At 42.9% G+C, this 25,793-nt stretch overlaps 2 protein-coding genes across 2 annotated transcripts; both read right to left on the minus strand.

The window, feature by feature from the left end:
• Nucleotides 1-6,076: 6,076 nt before the first annotated feature.
• On the minus strand, nt 6,077-12,341 carry LOC122757730. The gene is made up of 2 exons (XM_044010945.1): nt 12,266-12,341; nt 6,077-6,915 (listed from the first exon to the last, which is right to left on the minus strand). Exon 2 carries the CDS (start codon nt 6,798-6,800, stop codon nt 6,177-6,179), a length of 624 nt encoding a protein of 207 aa, XP_043866880.1. The 5' UTR covers nt 6,801-6,915; nt 12,266-12,341; the 3' UTR covers nt 6,077-6,176.
• A 2,504-nt stretch (nt 12,342-14,845) lies between these two features.
• LOC122757728 lies at nt 14,846-20,923 on the minus strand. Its single transcript, XM_044010943.1, has 2 exons — nt 20,802-20,923; nt 14,846-15,416 (listed from the first exon to the last, which is right to left on the minus strand). Exons 1-2 carry the CDS (start codon nt 20,906-20,908, stop codon nt 14,957-14,959), a joined length of 567 nt encoding a protein of 188 aa, XP_043866878.1. The 5' UTR covers nt 20,909-20,923; the 3' UTR covers nt 14,846-14,956.
• Between the last annotated feature and the right edge of the window lie 4,870 nt (nt 20,924-25,793).

Consider the following 25,793-nt stretch of genomic DNA (forward strand, 5'->3'; position numbering starts at 1 on the left):
GCAGCACACAACTCCAGCCGCGGAACAGATTTTGTTTTCAAGGGCGCTACCTTAGATTTAGCGACTAGCAGCCTGGTAGTGATACCCTTATCTGTTTGCATTCTTACGTATAAACAACAACCGTAAGCTCTCGTTGAGGCATCAGCAAATCCATGGATTTGACATCCTTTCGATCTAAGTGTGCCAACGTAACGAGGTATATGCAACGAGTTTAGATTTGAGAAACAGCTAGTTACTGCCTCAAATTCTTGCCTCATTTGAACAGGCAATTGGTCATCCCACCCAAGTTTGTGCAACCACATTTCCTGTAAAAGGACCTTCGCACGAGTTACGATCGGACTTAACAAACCTAAGGGGTCGTATAACCTTGCTACAAATGACAAAACGGATCTTTTGGTCTGTTGAACTTCTACTGGACAGTTCATGGAATATCTAAAGCTGTCATTCATTGGATTCCAAATTAATCCCAATGTTTTTGTGTCCTCTTGATGACCAATAACTATATCGTTTCTAGCTGGTTGTGCTGCGAGTTGTTTACAATTGGACGACCATTTTGTGAGAGGAAATCCAAACTTTTGAAGAATTGCGATCAAGTCTCGATGCAACAAGCACAATTCTTCGACGCTATCTGCTCCTGTCAACAGGTCATCAACATAGAAATCTCGGGCTAACGATCTTGCAGCAGCTGGATGAGTGGAAGCATGCAAGTCGCTTAGATGTTTTAAACATCGAATTGCTAAGAATGGAGCAGTCGCTGTCCCGTACGTTACTGTGTTTAATCGAAAGATTTGTAACGGATCAGTGGGCGTTTCCCTCCACACAATAAGTTGAAAGTTGCGGTGGGACTCGTCAAGTTCAATTTGACGGTACATTTTAGCGATGTCTGCTGTAGCAGCCCAAGGACGAAGTCGAAATCTTAGCAAAGTCTCCCATAACTGCGGCTGGATGGTCGGACCCACCATGAGTAGATCATTCAGCGACAATTGAGAGGAGGACTTGCTAGAGGCATCAAACACTACTCGAAGTTTAGTGGATGCGCTGTGCGGTCTTAGCACGCATTGATATGGGATGAAATAATGCGGCTCTCTCGGAATTTGATTGTTAGTTGGGCTCATGTGACCCAAGGCCAAGTATTCTTTCATAAAGTCAATATACATTGGCCGAATGTCTTCTTGCTTGCTCATTCTTCTTTCCAAGGCCAGAAATCGTCGCTTGGCTGTGTCGTAAGACGTACCAAGACAATGTGGGCTTGATTTGAATGGCAGCGACACTCTGAAACGACCCGAGGTAGTTTGGCAAATAGTCTCCACAAATGACTTCTCGCACAGTTGTTGCTCTGGGGTATACAAATTCGAATTAATTGTATTTGGCTTTTCTTCCAACTCCCAGAACTTGCGAACTATTGAATCTATAGCTATGTCGTCGTTTACGACGCTAATGAAAGTCGACGAACTAGTAGCTGCATTCAATGTTCGGCAGCGACCAGATACAATCCAACCAAAGGCAGTCAATTGCAATGTTGGGTTGTTATCGGATCCTTTTATTTTGCCTTCTCTTAATATATCAAAAAAGATATCAGCACCGAGCAACAAATCAATACGTTGCGGCTTGTGGAATTGAGGATCAGCTAATTGTACATTATCAGGTACCTTGATCTCTTCAGTGTGCTTCTCTGGTTGATACGACGAAATGGAACGTAACACACCAAAGTCTGTTCGGATTTCTATGTCGTCCGTTCGGGACGCTATCGAAGTTTGAACGCTGTGCCGAACAGATGACTGACAATTAGCAATGCCCAACAATTGAATCCCAGATCTTTGCCGTTTTAATTTCAACTGTTTTGCCAGTTCTTCAGTTATGAAATTTACTTGCGAGCCGGAATCTAATAAAGCTCTAGCTAAGTGATAAGATCCAGATTGATCTTTTATCTTCACAACTGCAGTTGCCAAAAGAACTTGATCAGAGGCTATCCGTGCGTGATTTACAGATGAAATCTGTGACGAAGTGACACGAGGGACTGCTGATACAACTGCTGAGCTACTTTGAGCCGCTTCAGAGCTGTATCTATGCAGTATGGTATGGTGCGGCTTAGAGCACACACGACAGTGGGCTGATTTGCAAGCAGCCACTGAGTGTCCTGTTCGCAAACAATTTATACAGAGCGGATAGCTCTTTGCGAACGTAAAACGTTTCTGGCAAGGTATTGCTGCGAACGACGAGCACGAGTGAATGAAGTGATCGTTCTTTTTACAAAACACGCATTTGGGACTCTGCGGCTCACTTGGCAGAGCGACAGCTAGAGAAGTTTTCCCAATTCTTTTCTTATTATCCTGAGCTACCTTACGACGTGGACCAGATGAGTCTTCAGCACTTAAATGCTGATACCGTCTGTTCAAGGCAGCTTCACAATCTTGCCACAATGGAAGCTTATTGTAGTCAAGATTCTCTTCCCACCTAGAGCGCGTGCCAGCGTCCACTTTCATCATTACCAAATGGATGAGCATGGCATTCGAAATCTGCTTATCAGATCCTAGCGATAAAAGAGATTCGTAAATGGCACGGACTGAGTCTATCAGCATGCGCAAAGATGATGCTGACGGTTCGGACATGTGTGGGAGATCAAATAGTTTTGAAATGCTGTTAAAAAATATGAGACACTGATTGTCGTACACATTTTTTAAAGCAGCTAACGCTTTTGGATAATTTGCATCTGTCACCTGATATGCCTTGACAGTGCCTAATGCTTCTTTGTCCAAGCATGACAACAAGTGGTTAAACTTTTCTATATTTGATAACCCTGGCTCGTTGTCGACTAAACTCTCAAAAAAGTCCAATGAAATTCTTATATTCCGAATATTCTCCGCTAAACTTTGGCAGCTTTATATTCGGTAGATTCCTAGAATGTGACACTGAGCTAATCATTGTAGAGTTAGCGGGACTCTCACTTTTAGGTTGGCTATCACTACCTCGCTTCATAAGAAGTGCCTTTGTCGATACACACAAATCTTCTAACGTTGACCGAGGCACTAAATCTGCGTTAATGTCGTCCAACTCTTGTTGTGTCTTAAAGGCCTTTTCTATGTAGCGGTTCAATATCTCAAGTCGACATTCAATTTCAAATGGCTCTACTGGTTTAGTGTAATCTTTTAATGATTTATTAATGCGTGTTATGTCGTTTGTAACATTTTTGTAAACGGCCAACAGAGCTTCGACACGCTCTGATGATGACTCGTCCATAGACCTATTCTTTCCTCGCTTGTTAGTCATGATGCTATAAGTGATGCTCAGTTGAAACCAATTTCAATCGAAACAAATAAAAGTTCACTTAATGTATGACAACAAGCGAAGAGCAATTCAAGAATGTTAACAAATGCGCGCGATCGTAATAAATCTCAATATATTACGCTGGCAGTGTTAAACTATACTTGAGTGACTGTTACGATATAGCGAAGACAACAACCAAAATGTTGAGTGACTATTTGGGCAAGTGGTCTATTGAGTTATATTTGACTGTTGAGCGACTGAGTGCAATGCATTCATAAGCGAGAGCGCGCCGGTATGAATGCCAAAATATAAGTGCAGATCGAGCTCATACAATGAGCGCAAAGCGAGAGTGCAAGTTTTGAGCGAAAATATATCCAAGTGACGAGCGCACGTTTTGAGCGCAAAGCGAGAGCGCTGCTGCGTGTGCAAGCGTGGGTGCAAACGATATTGCAAGTGAGTATGCAATGAGCGCAAAGTGAGCGCGCACTAATATGTGCAAGCGAGACAGTAAAACGAGAGCGCAACTATAAGTGCAAGCGCGAGTGCAAACGATATTGCAAGCGCGCATGCAAATGAAGAGCGTAAATTAAGAGCGCAATTATCTGTGCAAGCGAGAACGAACTTTTATGTGCGAGCGAGAGCGAGCTGTGAGCGCAAGCGCAAAACGAAAGTGCGAGACGAAAATGAGCAAAAAAACTGTAACACACTAGCGGCGCCAAAAATGTCCTTCCAAAAGGAGTCTGGTCCTTCGATGGCCAGTGTATAATATTTATAAAAAAAAGTAGACAGCAACTTGCGGTCTCTCTGAAATATACGAAGTGCTGGCACCGGTGTTCAATTTTGTACTGAATTTATTAAATTTAACATGAACGCAAGCGCAGCTTGCACAGTAGAGAGCGCACCTATGCGCATCTAACAGCGAGCAGCGAGAGAGCGATCTTTTGGAGAGCGACACTCCCGTGCTAGCGCGTACAATAACAACTTCTCTGTACAGTGGTTCAGCTTCAATTACTTAACCTATACAATTTCGATAATAATTCAATTAATAATTCATAATAATTCAATTTCTTATAATAATATAATAATAATATTTCAGAAGGCAATATCCAAATGCCTTAACATCGGCCGCGTTGAAAGGCCGCAGGGCTTCAATAACATGGTGTATTAGTGGAGTGGCAGTGGTGCAACGCGATGAATTGCCCTTTTTATATGTGCCATTTTTTGTCTTAACGACAATTACGCGCACTCTACCATCTCCTCCGACTATGGCTTCCGTCACCACGCCTAGCATCCACTGTTGTGGAGGAGCGTTGTCCTCTCCCACGAGCACGACTGCTCCGACCTGTATGTTCTGTCTCTCCTTCGTCCATTTTGACTTCTGCTGCAGGCTGAGCAGGTAGTTCCTTGACCAGTCGTTCCAAAATCGACGCTTGATGTTGGATGTCAGCTGCCATCTTTTTAATAGTGTCAGCTTGACGTCGTCGACTGGCTCTGTGGACGCGATTGGCAGCGGCACGAGCGTTGCTCCTATCAGGAAGTGCCCTGGCGTGAGCACTTCGCCGTCGTTGGGGTTGCTGCTGGGAGCGACCATTGGCCGCGAATTGAGCACGGCCTCGACCTCGACCAGCACGGTGGCCACCTCGTCTTGCCGTAATCGAGCGCTGCCCATCGCTTTCAGCAGCAAACCTTTGGCGGATTTCACCGCCGCTTCCCAAAGGCCGCCAAAATGCGGCGCTCGAGGAGGGATGAATACAAACTCCATGCCCCGCTCCGCAGCAAACATTTCCATGTCCGCTGTGTTGCCATGGAACGTAGCTTTGAGGTCCAGCGTGCGTGCAGCACCCACGAAATTGGTGGCATTGTCGCAGTACAGCTTCCGGACAAGCCCACGTCGACCAACGAACCTGGATAAACACATTAGAAATGAATTTGTGGTTAAATCGGTGACTAATTCAAGATGCACTGCCTTCGAAGTAAAGCAAACAAATATGGCAATATACATTTTGACTGGCGATTTGCCCCGAATTCCCAGCGAAACTAGTATTGGACCGCAAAAGTCCACTCCACTGATCTCAAATGGCCTATTTCCATGTAAGCGATCAGCGGGAAGATTGCCCATTATTTGGGATAAGAGTTTCGGCTTGTAGCGAAAACAATGTACACATTTTCGGACTACTGCACTGCAAGCCTGTCGAGCATTGACCAGCCAAACCTGCTGACGAAGCAGGCCCATTAGTACTAGGGGATTGGCGTGGCAATGAGAGTGATGCAAATGCTCCAAATAAAGCGTTACGAAACGACATTTTTTTGGAAGCAACAATGGGAATTTGGCATTATGTGCTAATGGTGCCTTCAATAAACGACCTCCTACTCGTAGCAACCATAACATACGCCTGCCATGCTGATGTGGGTGCAAAAATGGTGTCAGTTTTTGCAATGACGGTTGCAACACGACTGACTTCTTTATAAAAATGTCCTTCCAAAAGGAGTCTGGTCCTTCGATGGCCAGTGTATAATATTTATAAAAAAAAGTAGACAGCAACTTGCGGTCTCTCTGAAATATACGAAGTGCTGGCACCGGTGTTCAATTTTGTACTGAATTTATTAAATTTAACATGAACGCAAGCGCAGCTTGCACAGTAGAGAGCGCACCTATGCGCATCTAACAGCGAGCAGCGAGAGAGCGATCTTTTGGAGAGCGACACTCCCGTGCTAGCGCGTACAATAACAACTTCTCTGTACAGTGGTTCAGCTTCAATTACTTAACCTATACAATTTCGATAATAATTCAATTAATAATTCATAATAATTCAATTTCTTATAATAATATAATAATATTTCAGAAGGCAAATATCCAAATGCCTTAACATCGGCCGCGTTGAAAGGCCGCAGGGCTTCAATAACATGGTGTATTAGTGGAGTGGCAGTGGTGCAACGCGATGAATTGCCCTTTTATATGTGCCATTTTTTGTCTTAACGACAATTACGCGCACTCTACCATCTCCTCCGACTATGGCTTCCGTCACCACGCCTAGCATCCACTGTTGTGGAGGAGCGTTGTCCTCTCCCACGAGCACGACTGCTCCGACCTGTATGTTCTGTCTCTCCTTCGTCCATTTTGACTTCTGCTGCAGGCTGAGCAGGTAGTCCCTTGACCAGTCGTTCCAAAATCGACGCTTGATGTTGGATGTCAGCTGCCATCTTTTTAATAGTGTCAGCTTGACGTCGTCGACTGGCTCTGTGGACGCGATTGGCAGCGGCACGAGCGTTGCTCCTATCAGGAAGTGCCCTGGCGTGAGCACTTCGCCGTCGTTGGGGTTGCTGCTGGGAGCGACCATTGGCCGCGAATTGAGCACGGCCTCGACCTCGACCAGCACGGTGGCCACCTCGTCTTGCCGTAATCGAGCGCTGCCCATCGCTTTCAGCAGCAAACCTTTGGCGGATTTCACCGCCGCTTCCCAAAGGCCGCCAAAATGCGGCGCTCGAGGAGGGATGAATACAAACTCCATGCCCCGCTCCGCAGCAAACATTTCCATGTCCGCTGTGTTGCCATGGAACGTAGCTTTGAGGTCCAGCGTGCGTGCAGCACCCACGAAATTGGTGGCATTGTCGCAGTACAGCTTCCGGACAAGCCCACGTCGACCAACGAACCTGGATAAACACATTAGAAATGAATTTGTGGTTAAATCGGTGACTAATTCAAGATGCACTGCCTTCGAAGTAAAGCAAACAAATATGGCAATATACATTTTGACTGGCGATTTGCCCCGAATTCCCAGCGAAACTAGTATTGGACCGCAAAAGTCCACTCCACTGATCTCAAATGGCCTATTTCCATGTAAGCGATCAGCGGGAAGATTGCCCATTATTTGGGATAAGAGTTTCGGCTTGTAGCGAAAACAATGTACACATTTTCGGACTACTGCACTGCAAGCCTGTCGAGCATTGACCAGCCAAACCTGCTCACGAAGCAGGCCCATTAGTACTAGGGGATTGGCGTGGCAATGAGAGTGATGCAAATGCTCCAAATAAAGCGTTACGAAACGACATTTTTTTGGAAGCAACAATGGGAATTTGGCATTATGTGCTAATGGTGCCTTCAATAAACGACCTCCTACTCGTAGCAACCATAACATACGCCTGCCATGCTGATGTGGGTGCAAAAATGGTGTCAGTTTTTGCAATGACGGTTGCAACACGACTGACTTCTTTATTTTCTTTATTTCTTCGCTGAATTCAATGTGTTGAATTACAGATATAACTGCAAGGAATGCGAAGCTTAACTCAGAAGCTGTAGGAACAAGTGAAGAATGACTTTCTTGTTTTCCATTGATAAAGCGGAACATATAGGCAACGATGCGGATTAGCTTAGAAAATGATGACGTTGACTCAATAAGATGTACGATAGGATTTGCTACCTCATCGACCGCGATCATAGTAATTGCAGTTCTACGCTTCTCTAGCAGCTCTAACTCCTTTGATAGGGTGATTTGTGGGTTGGCTGGCCACAATGTGTCAGAGAGCTTTAAAAATCCTGGTCCGCAAAACCACAATGATGTTTTAAGCTCCTCAACTGAACATCCCCGAGATACAATATCTGCTGGGTTGTCTTTCGTTGGTACATGACGCCAAGATACATTAGTTGTCAACTCTTGGATGGTTGCAACGCGATTAGCAACGAATGTGTTCAAGCTAGATGAATGCATTCGCAGCCAATGAAGCACCACCTCAGAGTCTGACCAAAATGTGACTTGATTAATAGGACAATCAAGTACTTTCCTTACCGCATCCCATAAGGTAGCTAACAATTCTGCAGCACACAACTCCAGCCGCGGAACAGATTTTGTTTTCAAGGGCGCTACCTTAGATTTAGCGACTAGCAGCCTGGTAGTGATACCCTTATCTGTTTGCATTCTTACGTATAAACAACAACCGTAAGCTCTCGTTGAGGCATCAGCAAATCCATGGATTTGACATCCTTTCGATTTAAGTGTGCCAACGTAACGAGGTATATGCAACGAGTTTAGATTTGAGAAACAGCTAGTTACTGCCTCAAATTCTTGCCTCATTTGAACAGGCAATTGGTCATCCCACCCAAGTTTGTGCAACCACATTTCCTGTAAAAGGACCTTCGCACGAGTTACGATCGGACTTAACAAACCTAAGGGGTCGTATAACCTTGCTACAAATGACAAAACGGATCTTTTGGTCTGTTGAACTTCTACTGGACAGTTCATGGAATATCTAAAGCTGTCATTCATTGGATTCCAAATTAATCCCAATGTTTTTGTGTCCTCTTGATGACCAATAACTATATCGTTTCTAGCTGGTTGTGCTGCGAGTTGTTTACAATTGGACGACCATTTTGTGAGGGGAAATCCAAACTTTTGAAGAATTGCGATCAAGTCTCGATGCAACAAGCACAATTCTTCGACGCTATCTGCTCCTGTCAACAGGTCATCAACATAGAAATCTCGGGCTAACGATCTTGCAGCAGCTGGATGAGTGGAAGCATGCAAGTCGCTTAGATGTTTTAAACATCGAATTGCTAAGAATGGAGCAGTCGCTGTCCCGTACGTTACTGTGTTTAATCGAAAGATTTGTAACGGATCAGTGGGCGTTTCCCTCCACACAATAAGTTGAAAGTTGCGGTGGGACTCGTCAAGTTCAATTTGACGGTACATTTTAGCGATGTCTGCTGTAGCAGCCCAAGGACGAAGTCGAAATCTTAGCAAAGTCTCCCATAACTGCGGCTGGATGGTCGGACCCACCATGAGTAGATCATTCAGCGACAATTGAGAGGAGGACTTGCTAGAGGCATCAAACACTACTCGAAGTTTAGTGGATGCGCTGTGCGGTCTTAGCACGCATTGATATGGGATGAAATAATGCGGCTCTCTCGGAATTTGATTGTTAGTTGGGCTCATGTGACCCAAGGCCAAGTATTCTTTCATAAAGTCAATATACATTGGCCGAATGTCTTCTTGCTTGCTCATTCTTCTTTCCAAGGCCAGAAATCGTCGCTTGGCTGTGTCGTAAGACGTACCAAGACAATGTGGGCTTGATTTGAATGGCAGCGACACTCTGAAACGACCCGAGGTAGTTTGGCAAATAGTCTCCACAAATGACTTCTCGCACAGTTGTTGCTCTGGGGTATACAAATTCGAATTAATTGTATTTGGCTTTTCTTCCAACTCCCAGAACTTGCGAACTATTGAATCTATAGCTATGTCGTCGTTTACGACGCTAATGAAAGTCGACGAACTAGTAGCTGCATTCAATGTTCGGCAGCGACCAGATACAATCCAACCAAAGGCAGTCAATTGCAATGTTGGGTTGTTATCGGATCCTTTTATTTTGCCTTCTCTTAATATATCAAAAAAGATATCAGCACCGAGCAACAAATCAATACGTTGCGGCTTGTGGAATTGAGGATCAGCTAATTGTACATTATCAGGTACCTTGATCTCTTCAGTGTGCTTCTCTGGTTGATACGACGAAATGGAACGTAACACACCAAAGTCTGTTCGATTTCTATGTCGTCCGTTCGGGACGCTATCGAAGTTTGAACGCTGTGCCGAACAGATGACTGACAATTAGCAATGCCCAACAATTGAATCCCAGATCTTTGCCGTTTTAATTTCAACTGTTTTGCCAGTTCTTCAGTTATGAAATTTACTTGCGAGCCGGAATCTAATAAAGCTCTAGCTAAGTGATAAGATCCAGATTGATCTTTTATCTTCACAACTGCAGTTGCCAAAAGAACTTGATCAGAGGCTATCCGTGCGTGATTTACAGATGAAATCTGTGACGAAGTGACACGAGGGACTGCTGATACAACTGCTGAGCTACTTTGAGCCGCTTCAGAGCTGTATCTATGCAGTATGGTATGGTGCGGCTTAGAGCACACACGACAGTGGGCTGATTTGCAAGCAGCCACTGAGTGTCCTGTTCGCAAACAATTTATACAGAGCGGATAGCTCTTTGCGAACGTAAAACGTTTCTGGCAAGGTATTGCTGCGAACGACGAGCACGAGTGAATGAAGTGATCGTTCTTTTTACAAAACACGCATTTGGGACTCTGCGGCTCACTTGGCAGAGCGACAGCTAGAGAAGTTTTCCCAATTCTTTTCTTATTATCCTGAGCTACCTTACGACGTGGACCAGATGAGTCTTCAGCACTTAAATGCTGATACCGTCTGTTCAAGGCAGCTTCACAATCTTGCCACAATGGAAGCTTATTGTAGTCAAGATTCTCTTCCCACCTAGAGCGCGTGCCAGCGTCCACTTTCATCATTACCAAATGGATGAGCATGGCATTCGAAATCTGCTTATCAGATCCTAGCGATAAAAGAGATTCGTAAATGGCACGGACTGAGTCTATCAGCATGCGCAAAGATGATGCTGACGGTTCGGACATGTGTGGGAGATCAAATAGTTTTGAAATGCTGTTAAAAAAATATGAGACACTGATTGTCGTACACATTTTTTAAAGCAGCTAACGCTTTTGGATAATTTGCATCTGTCACCTGATATGCCTTGACAGTGCCTAATGCTTCTTTTGTCCAAGCATGACAACAAGTGGTTAAACTTTTCTATATTTGATAACCCTGGCTCGTTGTCGACTAAACTCTCAAAAGTCCAATGAAATTCTTATATTCCGAATATTCTCCGCTAAACTTTGGCAGCTTTATATTCGGTAGATTCCTAGAATGTGACACTGAGCTAATCATTGTAGAGTTAGCGGGACTCTCACTTTTAGGTTGGCTATCACTACCTCGCTTCATAAGAAGTGCTTTTGTCGATACACACAAATCTTCTAACGTTGACCGAGGCACTAAATCTGCGTTAATGTCGTCCAACTCTTGTTGTGTCTTAAAGGCCTTTTCTATGTAGCGGTTCAATATCTCAAGTCGACATTCAATTTCAAATGGCTCTACTGGTTTAGTGTAATCTTTTAATGATTTATTAATGCGTGTTATGTCGTTTGTAACATTTTTGTAAACGGCCAACAGAGCTTCGACACGCTCTGATGATGACTCGTCCATAGACCTATTCTTTCCTCGCTTGTTAGTCATGATGCTATAAGTGATGCTCAGTTGAAACCAATTTCAATCGAAACAAATAAAAGTTCACTTAATGTATGACAACAAGCGAAGAGCAATTCAAGAATGTTAACAAATGCGCGCGATCGTAATAAATCTCAATATATTACGCTGGCAGTGTTAAACTATACTTGAGTGACTGTTACGATATAGCGAAGACAACAACCAAAATGTTGAGTGACTATTTGGGCAAGTGGTCTATTGAGTTATATTTGACTGTTGAGCGACTGAGTGCAATGCATTCATAAGCGAGAGCGCGCCGGTATGAATGCCAAAATATAAGTGCAGATCGAGCTCATACAATGAGCGCAAAGCGAGAGTGCAAGTTTTGAGCGAAAATATATCCAAGTGACGAGCGCACGTTTTGAGCGCAAAGCGAGAGCGCTGCTGCGTGTGCAAGCGTGGGTGCAAACGATATTGCAAGTGAGTATGCAATGAGCGCAAAGTGAGCGCGCACTAATATGTGCAAGCGAGACAGTAAAACGAGAGCGCAACTATAAGTGCAAGCGCGAGTGCAAACGATATTGCAAGCGCGCATGCAAATGAAGAGCGTAAATTAAGAGCGCAATTATCTGTGCAAGCTGTGAGCGCAAGCGCAAAACGAAAGTGCGAGACGAAAATGAGCAAAAAAAACTGTAACACACTAGCGGCGCCAAAGAAAACTTGGATTATGCGAGGCAATAGAGATTGAATTATTTGCAGATCAAAGGTCAATATGCACCTTATTATTATTTTTATTTATTTTTTTAAATTTCAATTTGAAATAAGCTCAACACAATGTACATAGGCGTAGATTGTACATACATTAATATTTTGTATGTCTCAAGTAATGCATTTATTTATTTATGGCTTGCATTACTTGGTCATCTATGTGCTCTATGTATTTATGTACTTCCCTGATTATCCACAAAATCCATAATCCAGCTTCCTTCAATTCCAGAGAGTGTCCACCAACCTTTCGGTTAACAGCCGCCCCCGGGTGGACACTCTCTGGAATTGAAGGAAGCTGGATTATGGATTTTGTGGATAATCAGGGAAGTACATAAATACATAGAGCACATAGATGACCAAGTAATGCAAGCCATAAATAAATAAATGCATTACTTGAGACATACAAAATATTAATGTATGTACAATCTACGCCTATGTACATTGTGTTGAGCTTATTTCAAATTGAAATTTAAAAAAAATAAATAAAAATAATAATAAGGTGCATATTGACCTTGATCTGCAAATAATTCAATCTCTATTGCCTCGCATAATCCAAGTTTTCTTTGGCGCCGCTAGTGTGTTACAGTTTTTTTGCTCATTTTCGTCTCGCACTTTCGTTTTGCGCTTGCGCTCACAGCTTGCACAGATAATTGCGCTCTTAATTTACGCTCTTCATTTGCATGCGCGCTTGCAATATCGTTTGCACTCGCGCTTGCACTTATAGTTGCGCTCTCGTTTTACTGTCTCGCTTGCACATATTAGTGCGCGCTCACTTTGCGCTCAGTGCATACTCACTTGCTATATCGTTTGCACTCGCGCTTACACAGCAAATTTCGCTTTAATTTACGCTCATCATTTGCATGCGCGCTTGCAATATCGTTTGCACTCGCGCTTGCACTTATAGTTGCGCTCTCGTTTTACTGTCTCGCTTGCACATATTAGTGCGCGCTCACTTTGCGCTCATTGCATACTCACTTGCAATATCGTTTGCACCCACGCTTGCACACGCAGCAGCGCTCTCGCTTTGCGCTCAAAACGTGCGCTCGTCACTTGGATATATTTTCGCTCAAAACTTGCACTCTCGCTTTGCGCTCATTGTATGAGCTCGATCTGCACTTATATTTTGGCATTCATACCGGCGCGCTCTCGCTTATGAATGCATTGCACTCAGTCGCTCAACAGTCAAATATAACTCAATAGACCACTTGCCCAAATAGTCACTCAACATTTTGGTTGTTGTCTTCGCTATATCGTAACAGTCACTCAAGTATAGTTTAACACTGCCAGCGTAATATATTGAGATTTATTACGATCGCGCGCATTTGTTAACATTCTTGAATTGCTCTTCGCTTGTTGTCATACATTAAGTGAACTTTTATTAGTTTCGATTGAAATTGGTTTCAACTGAGCATCACTTATAGCATCATGACTAACAAGCGAGGAAAGAATAGGTCTATGGACGAGTCATCATCAGAGCGTGTCGAAGCTCTGTTGGCCGTTTACAAAAATGTTACAAACGACATAACACGCATTAATAAATCATTAAAAGATTACACTAAACCAGTAGAGCCATTTGAAATTGAATGTCGACTTGAGATATTGAACCGCTACATAGAAAAGGCCTTTAAGACACAACAAGAGTTGGACGACATTAACGCAGATTTAGTGCCTCGGTCAACGTTAGAAGATTTGTGTGTATCGACAAAGGCACTTCTTATGAAGCGAGGTAGTGATAGCCAACCTAAAAGTGAGAGTCCCGCTAACTCTACAATGATTAGCTCAGTGTCACATTCTAGGAATCTACCGAATATAAAGCTGCCAAAGTTTAGCGGAGAATATTCGGAATATAAGAATTTCATTGGACTTTTTGAGAGTTTAGTCGACAACGAGCCAGGGTTATCAAATATAGAAAAGTTTAACCACTTGTTGTCATGCTTGGACAAAGAAGCATTAGGCACTGTCAAGGCATATCAGGTGACAGATGCAAATTATCCAAAAGCGTTAGCTGCTTTAAAAAATGTGTACGACAATCAGTGTCTCATATTTTTTAACAGCATTTCAAAACTATTTGATCTCCCACACATGTCCGAACCGTCAGCATCATCTTTGCGCATGCTGATAGACTCAGTCCGTGCCATTTACGAATCTCTTTATCGCTGTCCTTCCAAAAGGAGTCTGGTCCTTCGATGGCCAGTGTATAATATTTATAAAAAAAAGTAGACAGCAACTTGCGGTCTCTCTGAAATATACGAAGTGCTGGCACCGGTGTTCAATTTTGTACTGAATTTATTAAATTTAACATGAACGCAAGCGCAGCTTGCACAGTAGAGAGCGCACCTATGCGCATCTAACAGCGAGCAGCGAGAGAGCGATCTTTTGGAGAGCGACACTCCCGTGCTAGCGCGTACAATAACAACTTTTCTGTACAGTGGTTCAGCTTCAAGTACTTAACCTATACAATTTCGATAATAATTCAATTAATAATTCATAATAATTCAATTTCTTATAATAATATATAATAATATTTCAGAAGGCAATATCCAAATGCCTTAACATCGGCCGCGTTGAAAGGCCGCAGGGCTTCAATAACATGGTGTATTAGTGGAGTGGCAGTGGTGCAACGCGATGAATTGCCCTTTTATATGTGCCATTTTTTGTCTTAACGACAATTACGCGCACTCTACCATCTCCTCCGACTATGGCTTCCGTCACCACGCCTAGCATCCACTGTTGTGGAGGAGCGTTGTCCTCTCCCACGAGCACGACTGCTCCGACCTGTATGTTCTGTCTCTCCTTCGTCCATTTTGACTTCTGCTGCAGGCTGAGCAGGTAGTCCCTTGACCAGTCGTTCCAAAATCGACGCTTGATGTTGGATGTCAGCTGCCATCTTTTAATAGTGTCAGCTTGACGTCGTCGACTGGCTCTGTGGACGCGATTGGCAGCGGCACGAGCGTTGCTCCTATCAGGAAGTGCCCTGGCGTGAGCACTTCGCCGTCGTTGGGGTTGCTGCTGGGAGCGACCATTGGCCGCGAATTGAGCACGGCCTCGACCTCGACCAGCACGGTGGCCACCTCGTCTTGCCGTAATCGAGCGCTGCCCATCGCTTTCAGCAGCAAACCTTTGGCGGATTTCACCGCCGCTTCCCAAAGGCCGCCAAAATGCGGCGCTCGAGGAGGGATGAATACAAACTCCATGCCCCGCTCCGCAGCAAACATTTCCATGTCCGCTGTGTTGCCATGGAACGTAGCTTTGAGGTCCAGCGTGCGTGCAGCACCCACGAAATTGGTGGCATTGTCGCAGTACAGCTTCCGGACAAGCCCACGTCGACCAACGAACCTGGATAAACACATTAGAAATGAATTTGTGGTTAAATCGGTGACTAATTCAAGATGCACTGCCTTCGAAGTAAAGCAAACAAATATGGCAATATACATTTTGACTGGCGATTTGCCCCGAATTCCCAGTATTGGACCGCAAAAGTCCACTCCACTGATCTCAAATGGCCTATTTCCATGTAAGCGATCAGCGGGAAGATTGCCCATTATTTGGGATAAGAGTTTCGGCTTGTAGCGAAAACAATGTACACATTTTCGGACTACTGCACTGCAAGCCTGTCGAGCATTGACCAGCCAAACCTGCTGACGAAGCAGGCCCATTAGTACTAGGGGATTGGCGTGGCAATGAGAGTGATGCAAATGCTCCAAATAAAGCGTTACGAAACGACATTTTTTTGGAAGCAACAATGGGAATTTGGCATTATGTGCTAATGGTGCCTTCAATAAACGACCTCCTACTCGTAGCAACCATAACATACGCCTGCCATGCTGATGTGGGTGCAAAAATGGTGTCAGTTTTTGCAATGACGGTTGCAACACGACTGACTTCTTTATTTTCTTTATTTCTTCGCTGAATTCAATGTGTTGAATTACAGATATAACTGCAAGGAATGCGAAGCTTAACTCAGAAGCTGTAGGAACAAGTGAAGAATGACTTTCTTGTTTTCCATTGATAAAGCGGAACATATAGGCAACGATGCGGATTAGCTTAGAAAATGATGACGTTGACTCAATAAGATGTACGATAGGATTTGCTACCTCATCGACCGCGATCATAGTAATTGCAGTTCTACGCTTCTCTAGCAGCTCTAACTCCTTTGATAGGGTGATTTGTGGGTTGGCTGGCCACAATGTGTCAGAGAGCTTTAAAAATCCTGGTCCGCAAAACCACAATGATGTTTTAAGCTCCTCAACTGAACATCCCCGAGATACAATATCTGCTGGGTTGTCTTTCGTTGGTACATGACGCCAAGATACATTAGTTGTCAACTCTTGGATGGTTGCAACGCGATTAGCAACGAATGTGTTCAAGCTAGATGAATGCATTCGCAGCCAATGAAGCACCACCTCAGAGTCTGACCAAAATGTGACTTGATTAATAGGACAATCAAGTACTTTCCTTACCGCATCCCATAAGGTAGCTAACAATTCTGCAGCACACAACTCCAGCCGCGGAACAGATTTTGTTTTCAAGGGCGCTACCTTAGATTTAGCGACTAGCAGCCTGGTAGTGATACCCTTATCTGTTTGCATTCTTACGTATAAACAACAACCGTAAGCTCTCGTTGAGGCATCAGCAAATCCATGGATTTGACATCCTTTCGATTTAAGTGTGCCAACGTAACGAGGTATATGCAACGAGTTTAGATTTGAGAAACAGCTAGTTACTGCCTCAAATTCTTGCCTCATTTGAACAGGCAATTGGTCATCCCACCCAAGTTTGTGCAACCACATTTCCTGTAAAAGGACCTTCGCACGAGTTACGATCGGACTTAACAAACCTAAGGGGTCGTATAACCTTGCTACAAATGACAAAACGGATCTTTTGGTCTGTTGAACTTCTACTGGACAGTTCATGGAATATCTAAAGCTGTCATTCATTGGATTCCAAATTAATCCCAATGTTTTTGTGTCCTCTTGATGACCAATAACTATATCGTTTCTAGCTGGTTGTGCTGCGAGTTGTTTACAATTGGACGACCATTTTGTGAGGGGGAAATCCAAACTTTTGAAGAATTGCGATCAAGTCTCGATGCAACAAGCACAATTCTTCGACGCTATCTGCTCCTGTCAACAGGTCATCAACATAGAAATCTCGGGCTAACGATCTTGCAGCAGCTGGATGAGTGGAAGCATGCAAGTCGCTTAGATGTTTTAAACATCGAATTGCTAAGAATGGAGCAGTCGCTGTCCCGTACGTTACTGTGTTTAATCGAAAGATTTGTAACGGATCAGTGGGCGTTTCCCTCCACACAATAAGTTGAAAGTTGCGGTGGGACTCGTCAAGTTCAATTTGACGGTACATTTTAGCGATGTCTGCTGTAGCAGCCCAAGGACGAAGTCGAAATCTTAGCAAAGTCTCCCATAACTGCGGCTGGATGGTCGGACCCACCATGAGTAGATCATTCAGCGACAATTGAGAGGAGGACTTGCTAGAGGCATCAAACACTACTCGAAGTTTAGTGGATGCGCTGTGCGGTCTTAGCACGCATTGATATGGGATGAAATAATGCGGCTCTCTCGGAATTTGATTGTTAGTTGGGCTCATGTGACCCAAGGCCAAGTATTCTTTCATAAAGTCAATATACATTGGCCGAATGTCTTCTTGCTTGCTCATTCTTCTTTCCAAGGCCAGAAATCGTCGCTTGGCTGTGTCGTAAGACGTACCAAGACAATGTGGGCTTGATTTGAATGGCAGCGACACTCTGAAACGACCCGAGGTAGTTTGGCAAATAGTCTCCACAAATGACTTCTCGCACAGTTGTTGCTCTGGGGTATACAAATTCGAATTAATTGTATTTGGCTTTTCTTCCAACTCCCAGAACTTGCGAACTATTGAATCTATAGCTATGTCGTCGTTTACGACGCTAATGAAAGTCGACGAACTAGTAGCTGCATTCAATGTTCGGCAGCGACCAGATACAATCCAACCAAAGGCAGTCAATTGCAATGTTGGGTTGTTATCGGATCCTTTTATTTTGCCTTCTCTTAATATATCAAAAAAGATATCAGCACCGAGCAACAAATCAATACGTTGCGGCTTGTGGAATTGAGGATCAGCTAATTGTACATTATCAGGTACCTTGATCTCTTCAGTGTGCTTCTCTGGTTGATACGACGAAATGGAACGTAACACACCAAAGTCTGTTCGGATTTCTATGTCGTCCGTTCGGGACGCTATCGAAGTTTGAACGCTGTGCCGAACAGATGACTGACAATTAGCAATGCCCAACAATTGAATCCCAGATCTTTGCCGTTTTAATTTCAACTGTTTTGCCAGTTCTTCAGTTATGAAATTTACTTGCGAGCCGGAATCTAATAAAGCTCTAGCTAAGTGATAAGATCCAGATTGATCTTTTATCTTCACAACTGCAGTTGCCAAAAGAACTTGATCAGAGGCTATCCGTGCGTGATTTACAGATGAAATCTGTGACGAAGTGACACGAGGGACTGCTGATACAACTGCTGAGCTACTTTGAGCCGCTTCAGAGCTGTATCTATGCAGTATGGTATGGTGCGGCTTAGAGCACACACGACAGTGGGCTGATTTGCAAGCAGCCACTGAGTGTCCTGTTCGCAAACAATTTATACAGAGCGGATAGCTCTTTGCGAACGTAAAACGTTTCTGGCAAGGTATTGCTGCGAACGACGAGCACGAGTGAATGAAGTGATCGTTCTTTTTACAAAACACGCATTTGGGACTCTGCGGCTCACTTGGCAGAGCGACAGCTAGAGAAGTTTTCCCAATTCTTTTCTTATTATCCTGAGCTACCTTACGACGTGGACCAGATGAGTCTTCAGCACTTAAATGCTGATACCGTCTGTTCAAGGCAGCTTCACAATCTTGCCACAATGGAAGCTTATTGTAGTCAAGATTCTCTTCCCACCTAGAGCGCGTGCCAGCGTCCACTTTCATCATTACCAAATGGATGAGCATGGCATTCGAAATCTGCTTATCAGATCCTAGCGATAAAAGAGATTCGTAAATGGCACGGACTGAGTCTATCAGCATGCGCAAAGATGATGCTGACGGTTCGGACATGTGTGGGAGATCAAATAGTTTTGAAATGCTGTTAAAAAATATGAGACACTGATTGTCGTACACATTTTTTAAAGCAGCTAACGCTTTTGGATAATTTGCATCTGTCACCTGATATGCCTTGACAGTGCCTAATGCTTCTTTGTCCAAGCATGACAACAAGTGGTTAAACTTTTCTATATTTGATAACCCTGGCTCGTTGTCGACTAAACTCTCAAAAAGTCCAATGAAATTCTTATATTCCGAATATTCTCCGCTAAACTTTGGCAGCTTTATATTCGGTAGATTCCTAGAATGTGACACTGAGCTAATCATTGTAGAGTTAGCGGGACTCTCACTTTTAGGTTGGCTATCACTACCTCGCTTCATAAGAAGTGCTTTTGTCGATACACACAAATCTTCTAACGTTGACCGAGGCACTAAATCTGCGTTAATGTCGTCCAACTCTTGTTGTGTCTTAAAGGCCTTTTCTATGTAGCGGTTCAATATCTCAAGTCGACATTCAATTTCAAATGGCTCTACTGGTTTAGTGTAATCTTTTAATGATTTATTAATGCGTGTTATGTCGTTTGTAACATTTTTGTAAACGGCCAACAGAGCTTCGACACGCTCTGATGATGACTCGTCCATAGACCTATTCTTTCCTCGCTTGTTAGTCATGATGCTATAAGTGATGCTCAGTTGAAACCAATTTCAATCGAAACAAATAAAAGTTCACTTAATGTATGACAACAAGCGAAGAGCAATTCAAGAATGTTAACAAATGCGCGCGATCGTAATAAATCTCAATATATTACGCTGGCAGTGTTAAACTATACTTGAGTGACTGTTACGATATAGCGAAGACAACAACCAAAATGTTGAGTGACTATTTGGGCAAGTGGTCTATTGAGTTATATTTGACTGTTGAGCGACTGAGTGCAATGCATTCATAAGCGAGAGCGCGCCGGTATGAATGCCAAAATATAAGTGCAGATCGAGCTCATACAATGAGCGCAAAGCGAGAGTGCAAGTTTTGAGCGCAAAGCGAGAGCGCTGCTGCGTGTGCAAGCGTGGGTGCAAACGATATTGCAAGTGAGTATGCAATGAGCGCAAAGTGAGCGCGCACTAATATGTGCAAGCGAGACAGTAAAACGAGAGCGCAACTATAAGTGCAAGCGCGAGTGCAAACGATATTGCAAGCGCGCATGCAAATGATGAGCGTAAATTAAAGCGAAATTTGCTGTGTAAGCGCGAGTGCAAACGATATAGCAAGTGAGTATGCACTGAGCGCAAAGTGAGCGCGCACTAATATGTGCGAGCGAGAGCGAGCTGTGAGCGCAAGCGCAAAACGAAAGTGCGAGACGAAAATGAGCAAAAAAACTGTAACACACTAGCGGCGCCAAAGAAAACTTGGATTATGCGAGGCAATAGAGATTGAATTATTTGCAGATCAAAGGTCAATATGCACCTTATTATTATTTTTATTTATTTTTTTTAAATTTCAATTTGAAATAAGCTCAACACAATGTACATAGGCGTAGATTGTACATACATTAATATTTTGTATGTCTCAAGTAATGCATTTATTTATTTATGGCTTGCATTACTTGGTCATCTATGTGCTCTATGTATTTATGTACTTCCCTGATTATCCACAAAATCCATAATCCAGCTTCCTTCAATTCCAGAGAGTGTCCACCCGGGGGCGCAGTGGCGGCCGACGGCAGACGCCCACTTCTGGATTTCATCATCTAGATTGGTCAGGACAAAATCAATATCAAAAATTGTTCAAACACTTCGATAACCTGACAGGATGGACCTCATCAAGCTTAGTCGTCTGCGGCGACTGGAATGCCAAACCAAGCAATAATTTGAATTAGAGAGCTGCATGAGTGCCAACAAAGAACCGTAACCGAATTAACAATGCTCATATTGAGATGTGTGGCACCGACGCCAAAACGAGAAAAAAAAATTACAGAGAAAAAAAATAAGAAAAACACGAAGCGCAATGGAATTGTGTGTGTGCAGACCAGATAGCCGACCGACGGCAACTTTACCGTTACAAGTTGGAAGCGAAAAATTATTCTTTATGCGTAGCAACGTTTTCATACCCTCCCCACAAATAACGAGCAAACGAAAGGCAATGTAATTTTGTTATAAAATATGTGTATGTATATGTTTAATTAATAATGAAATTTAGAATCATTATTTTATTTAAGTTGTCAGGATTAGTAGATACATACGATGAAAACGCTAAAATTTAGCATGAGCATGGCAAACCCCTTTCAAGAGCTAGATATACTTCTAAATGGAAAGGGCATAGAAAGAGACAGAGTAAGAAAAAAAAGCCGCACAATCAGAGCTCATATTAAAATGCGTGCTTTACGCTTGAACGCTCGAAGCGCACTAATCTTGGGGTGAGATTTTTTCACTGCTCAAGCCTCAACTGAGGCCCTCAAGCGACGGAGCCGAGCAAATACGAAGTGTTGACATGAAGATATATGCATGCAAAAACTTGAGTGCCTCGACGCCTAGATGCTTTGGTTAACTGTTGTATAATACAACTTGTATTGCTCTTTATTCTTATTCTTATTTATTCTCATTCTTTTTACTAAAGGCAGAGAGATATGAGATATTGAGTGCATGCGATATCCCACTCAATCAACACATTGTATGCCTATAACTCACTCACTTAGTCTCAATTCGCGTGCACTCTATTTTGCTAAGTTATGAGTGCGGCCATGCAGCTCTCTAATGTGAATGATGCGAATAGCGTATCATAAAGTGATAATCTATGACCAGCAGTCCGCTTCGTTTAAAAACTATTCTCGCCTATGGCATTTTTAATGTCCAGCGGCACTGGCATTATCTCATTGGCACATTGGGCAGATACAAAGGAGTTGCCCCCTTCTTAAGCCTGTTCAGGAACCCCTTCTTCTCATCATCATCATCGACTTCATTATCATCAATTTCTGTCGTTTTCATAGAAATTGGAATCTGAATTAATGTACTTATTACCATTGGCGCCATCTGTTGTTGGCGAGTGATCAGCACTAACAGCACTTGCATTTACAGCTGCACTGCCACTGTTATTAACAGCACCAGCAACAGGAGCTGTAATGGCCTTATGCGCAGGCTCATTGGCAGCCGCTCTTTTCGATGTTGTTGGCGTGTCATCATCGATAACCAAGTCATCATCAACTTTCACCTTGTTTTTGGCAAATAGTGAAAGAAGCTTCTGATTGGCTGATGTGCCAGTAGCAGCCATTTTACGACATCTTTCTTTAGCTCTAGCTGACAATAGGGGTGGAGGAAGAATTGATTTGTTTCGTTCATGAATAGTAAACAAATGATTTAGAATCTCATCTCCATCTGTTGTATTTACCAGATCACTAGATGCAGCGTCTAAATATACTTGTTGCAGCTGTAGCTGTTGCAGGAAACAGCTTTCGTTGGAGATTTTAAAGATTTGCCTAAAGATAACAGTGCTGGCAGCAGTGGACTATTGCTAGTCACTCTATGCTCATAATTTAAAACTTTTCAGAGTAAGTGGCATTTGGATAACCATCTGCTTTTATTAACATTGCGAGTTGCAATTAGAGTTCGCGGTGTTTTCATCCGCCCTTTTGTTCATTTAACTGTTGCTGCTGCTTATGGGCACGCACTTGCTGCTCTTATGCCTGCTTACCTCCATAGCTAGTTTCAGCACAGTTGCAGCACTCTTACGTTTGTTGGCACCTATTGAACTTGATCAGCATCAGAGTCAAATCGAGTCAGGCCATTTAAAATATCATCATCCGGTGCAGGGTCATCTTCTACATACTGCTCATCGTCGTCGCAAGCTTCATCTCTGATGACGCTGCCAAGGAGAGCGTTGTACATCTTAACGCGCAAACACACACTAGCACAACTTTACTCATTGCAAGTTGCGTCTATATACTTTACTCAATTTGAATATATAAGTTAACACACAAAGTTACACCTAACGTGCTGGAAGTAGTTCAGCAATAGTGTTGTACTGAACCCAAAGCGGCTTCCGCCACGTGCGCAGCGTCAGCATTCCCACGGAGTCAAAAACAACAACAACCGCAGCGGCATCGGCAGCGGCGGCAACGACTACAACAACAACCGCAGCGGCTTCGGCAGCGATAGCAGCGTAGGCAACAGCGATGCAGTAGCAGTATCTGTGTGGGCTTGTTAGGCTTGTGGACCATATTTACAAGCGCCTGTTTCCCCTAGGATGGGAAGTGGCCCAGACAAAGAGCAATTTTATATATACTAGTAAAGTACAGAAGGGAGTGATTTAATTGTAATTCCTTTTCTAATTCCAGCCGCTATTTTATTATCTACTAGCTTTATGATGCTAACCACCTACGAGACCCTGTCTGGGCGAAATTTTAATTAGTTGGATTGCATTGTTTGACGTATGGCTGTTTCTATCTTGATGAAATCAGTTTGAGACACAGTGACTTTATGGCTAAACTTGTCTTCAAAATGATCGGAACTTAAGTGATGTAAATCGTCAATCTGAAGAAGTTCATGACGAATACCTTTATATATAGCAAAATCAATGGCGGATTGCGAGTGTCGAGGGTTAAAAGGGAAGTAAGTAGGAGATCCGGTAGTTAATATGTTTAGGTTTGCCTTGTGTGCGTAGTGTAATAAGTTTCAAATACAGGTCATCTGTTACCACACCACTGGCGGGATTTAGTGAGACGGTTGCACATAGGCACCGCTCAGTAATTGGAGCATACAGAGCGTAGTGCCGTAGTGTTAATTTTAATGATTACTGCCACACACCCTCTTCGCCTGTTAGAAGGATGGTTAGCCGCATAAACAGTGTACCCGTGAAAATTAGTTTTACCAGAGTTGATAAAGTGAGTCTCCGAGAGAGAGAATTTAAGCAACTGAGAGTACAAATATATATTGAAAGAGTAAGATAACGCTAGAGAGCGGACAAATTGAAAAGAGAGCGAGCGTATGACAGACAAGAAGAGAGAGAGAGACAGAGCGCATGGCTGAGAAAAAGAGAAAATGGCAGCGACGGAGAGCGCAAATATTTATTGTTTTTATCGCAATTGCCTACACCAAAAGTACAAACTGATAAGACATCTGAGTGCATTTTCAAAAATGTTAACAATATATACAAACGATTCTAATATGATCAGAAAAGTGCAGCAATTCCACTTTGTAAACATTCAGCCTCTTTGTGGATATCTTATTTTATATGCTGGTTTTATAAAAAAGGCAAAAAGACGCATAAAATACTTGATTTATTATATTTATAGCTTATAACGGTTTGGAATGTGATTATTTATACATAATCACAGACATGATTGTTCTGTTCGAAAAAGAAACAGTGGAAACAAGTAAGAAGGCTCTAGTCGAGACTGCTCGACTTGAGATATCCTGAACCTTCCAAGCTGATATTCTAATCATTCTGCACTTCTTCTCTGCACACATACATACACATGCATCCAGACGTACGTATAACAACGCGCTCTGCTGACGGCGCAGTAAGCCGCGACTGCGCTTGGGCTGCGTTGCAATGTGGGCAATATTATACGAATTTATTTGTTGAATAATTTAATTTCTAGACGTACAATCTTAATGAAACTTTCAGAACGTAATCATAATGTTCAAATGCAGGTACAAAATGTTTGTATTCATCATATGTATATACACAGTAAATCTAAAGTCTCCATGTCTAATAGTATTCCAATGAGGCTGAAAAAACAAAATTAATTTTTCGATTCTCGATAAAAAAGATATCGGATGATTTATCGAAAAAATAAAGCAAACTCGTACTGCGTACGGTAGACACGAGTATGCATGCCAAATTTCAGCTCTCTAGCTCGGACAGGGCTATATCGACTCAGCTCGTCGTGCTGATCAAGGTCTGGGGTCTGCGATGACTCCTTCTGCCCGTTACATACTTTTTCACAAAACCATTATACCCTGATTTCCCATTTTCAATGGGTTCAGGGTATAAAAATCTGCACGAATTTGAGTATATGCACTGTATATAGGTTTTGTCAACTTAATCTACGAAGCAACCGAAATTCAGACTAACCCCACACTCAGAAGTGTTGGTCCAGATCGGTGTTGTTAATTTCCATAAATATATAAATGCATTCAATGTAAAAAATTTCATAGCTTCGTGCAAAAAATTTGTCCCGATTGCCCTTGTTAAAGCATAAAGCCAGATGCCTGGGTGCTTTATTATTATTATATGTAAAAAATTTCATAGCTTCGTGCAAAAAATTTGTCCGTATTGCCCTTTTCAAAGCATAAAGCCAGATGCCTGGGTGCTTTATTCGAAGCTATGATCGGATTCTGATGAAACTCTCTTGAAAATATTGCAAGTCTAGCATTGTTATTGAAAATTTTACAATTGTTAGACAACACCACTCACTACTATCAGAAAACACATATGTCGATGGGAATAATTTCGTGCCGGAGTTAAAGAAGAAAAGAATAAATGTAGGTACAAGAGGGTTTAATCAGGTAAAATCATTCGAACCCTAAATCGTTCACATATGTATTTACATACATAAGCATGTAATTCAAAACGACAGGGGCATTGCTTTAATTTCAATTCGTAGTCTAATAATATAAGTAAAATGCATTGGTATG

The sequence above is a fragment of the Drosophila mojavensis genome, unplaced genomic scaffold (assembly GCF_018153725.1).
Source record: "Drosophila mojavensis isolate 15081-1352.22 unplaced genomic scaffold, ASM1815372v1 contig_80, whole genome shotgun sequence".
NCBI classification, from domain to species: domain Eukaryota; kingdom Metazoa; phylum Arthropoda; class Insecta; order Diptera; family Drosophilidae; genus Drosophila; species Drosophila mojavensis.

Coding starts and splice junctions, on each gene's coding strand:
- LOC122757730 (XM_044010945.1), bottom strand. CDS start 6,800: ATGGAAATGTTTGCTGCGGAGCGGGGCATGGAGTTTGTATTCATCCCT.
- LOC122757728 (XM_044010943.1), bottom strand. CDS start 20,908: ATGATGAAATCCAGAAGTGGGCGTCTGCCGTCGGCCGCCACTGCGCCC. Junction 15,417..20,801: donor TGGATTTTGTGGATAATCAG/GGAAGTACATAA, acceptor GTGTTTATCCAG/GTTCGTTGGTCGACGTGGGC.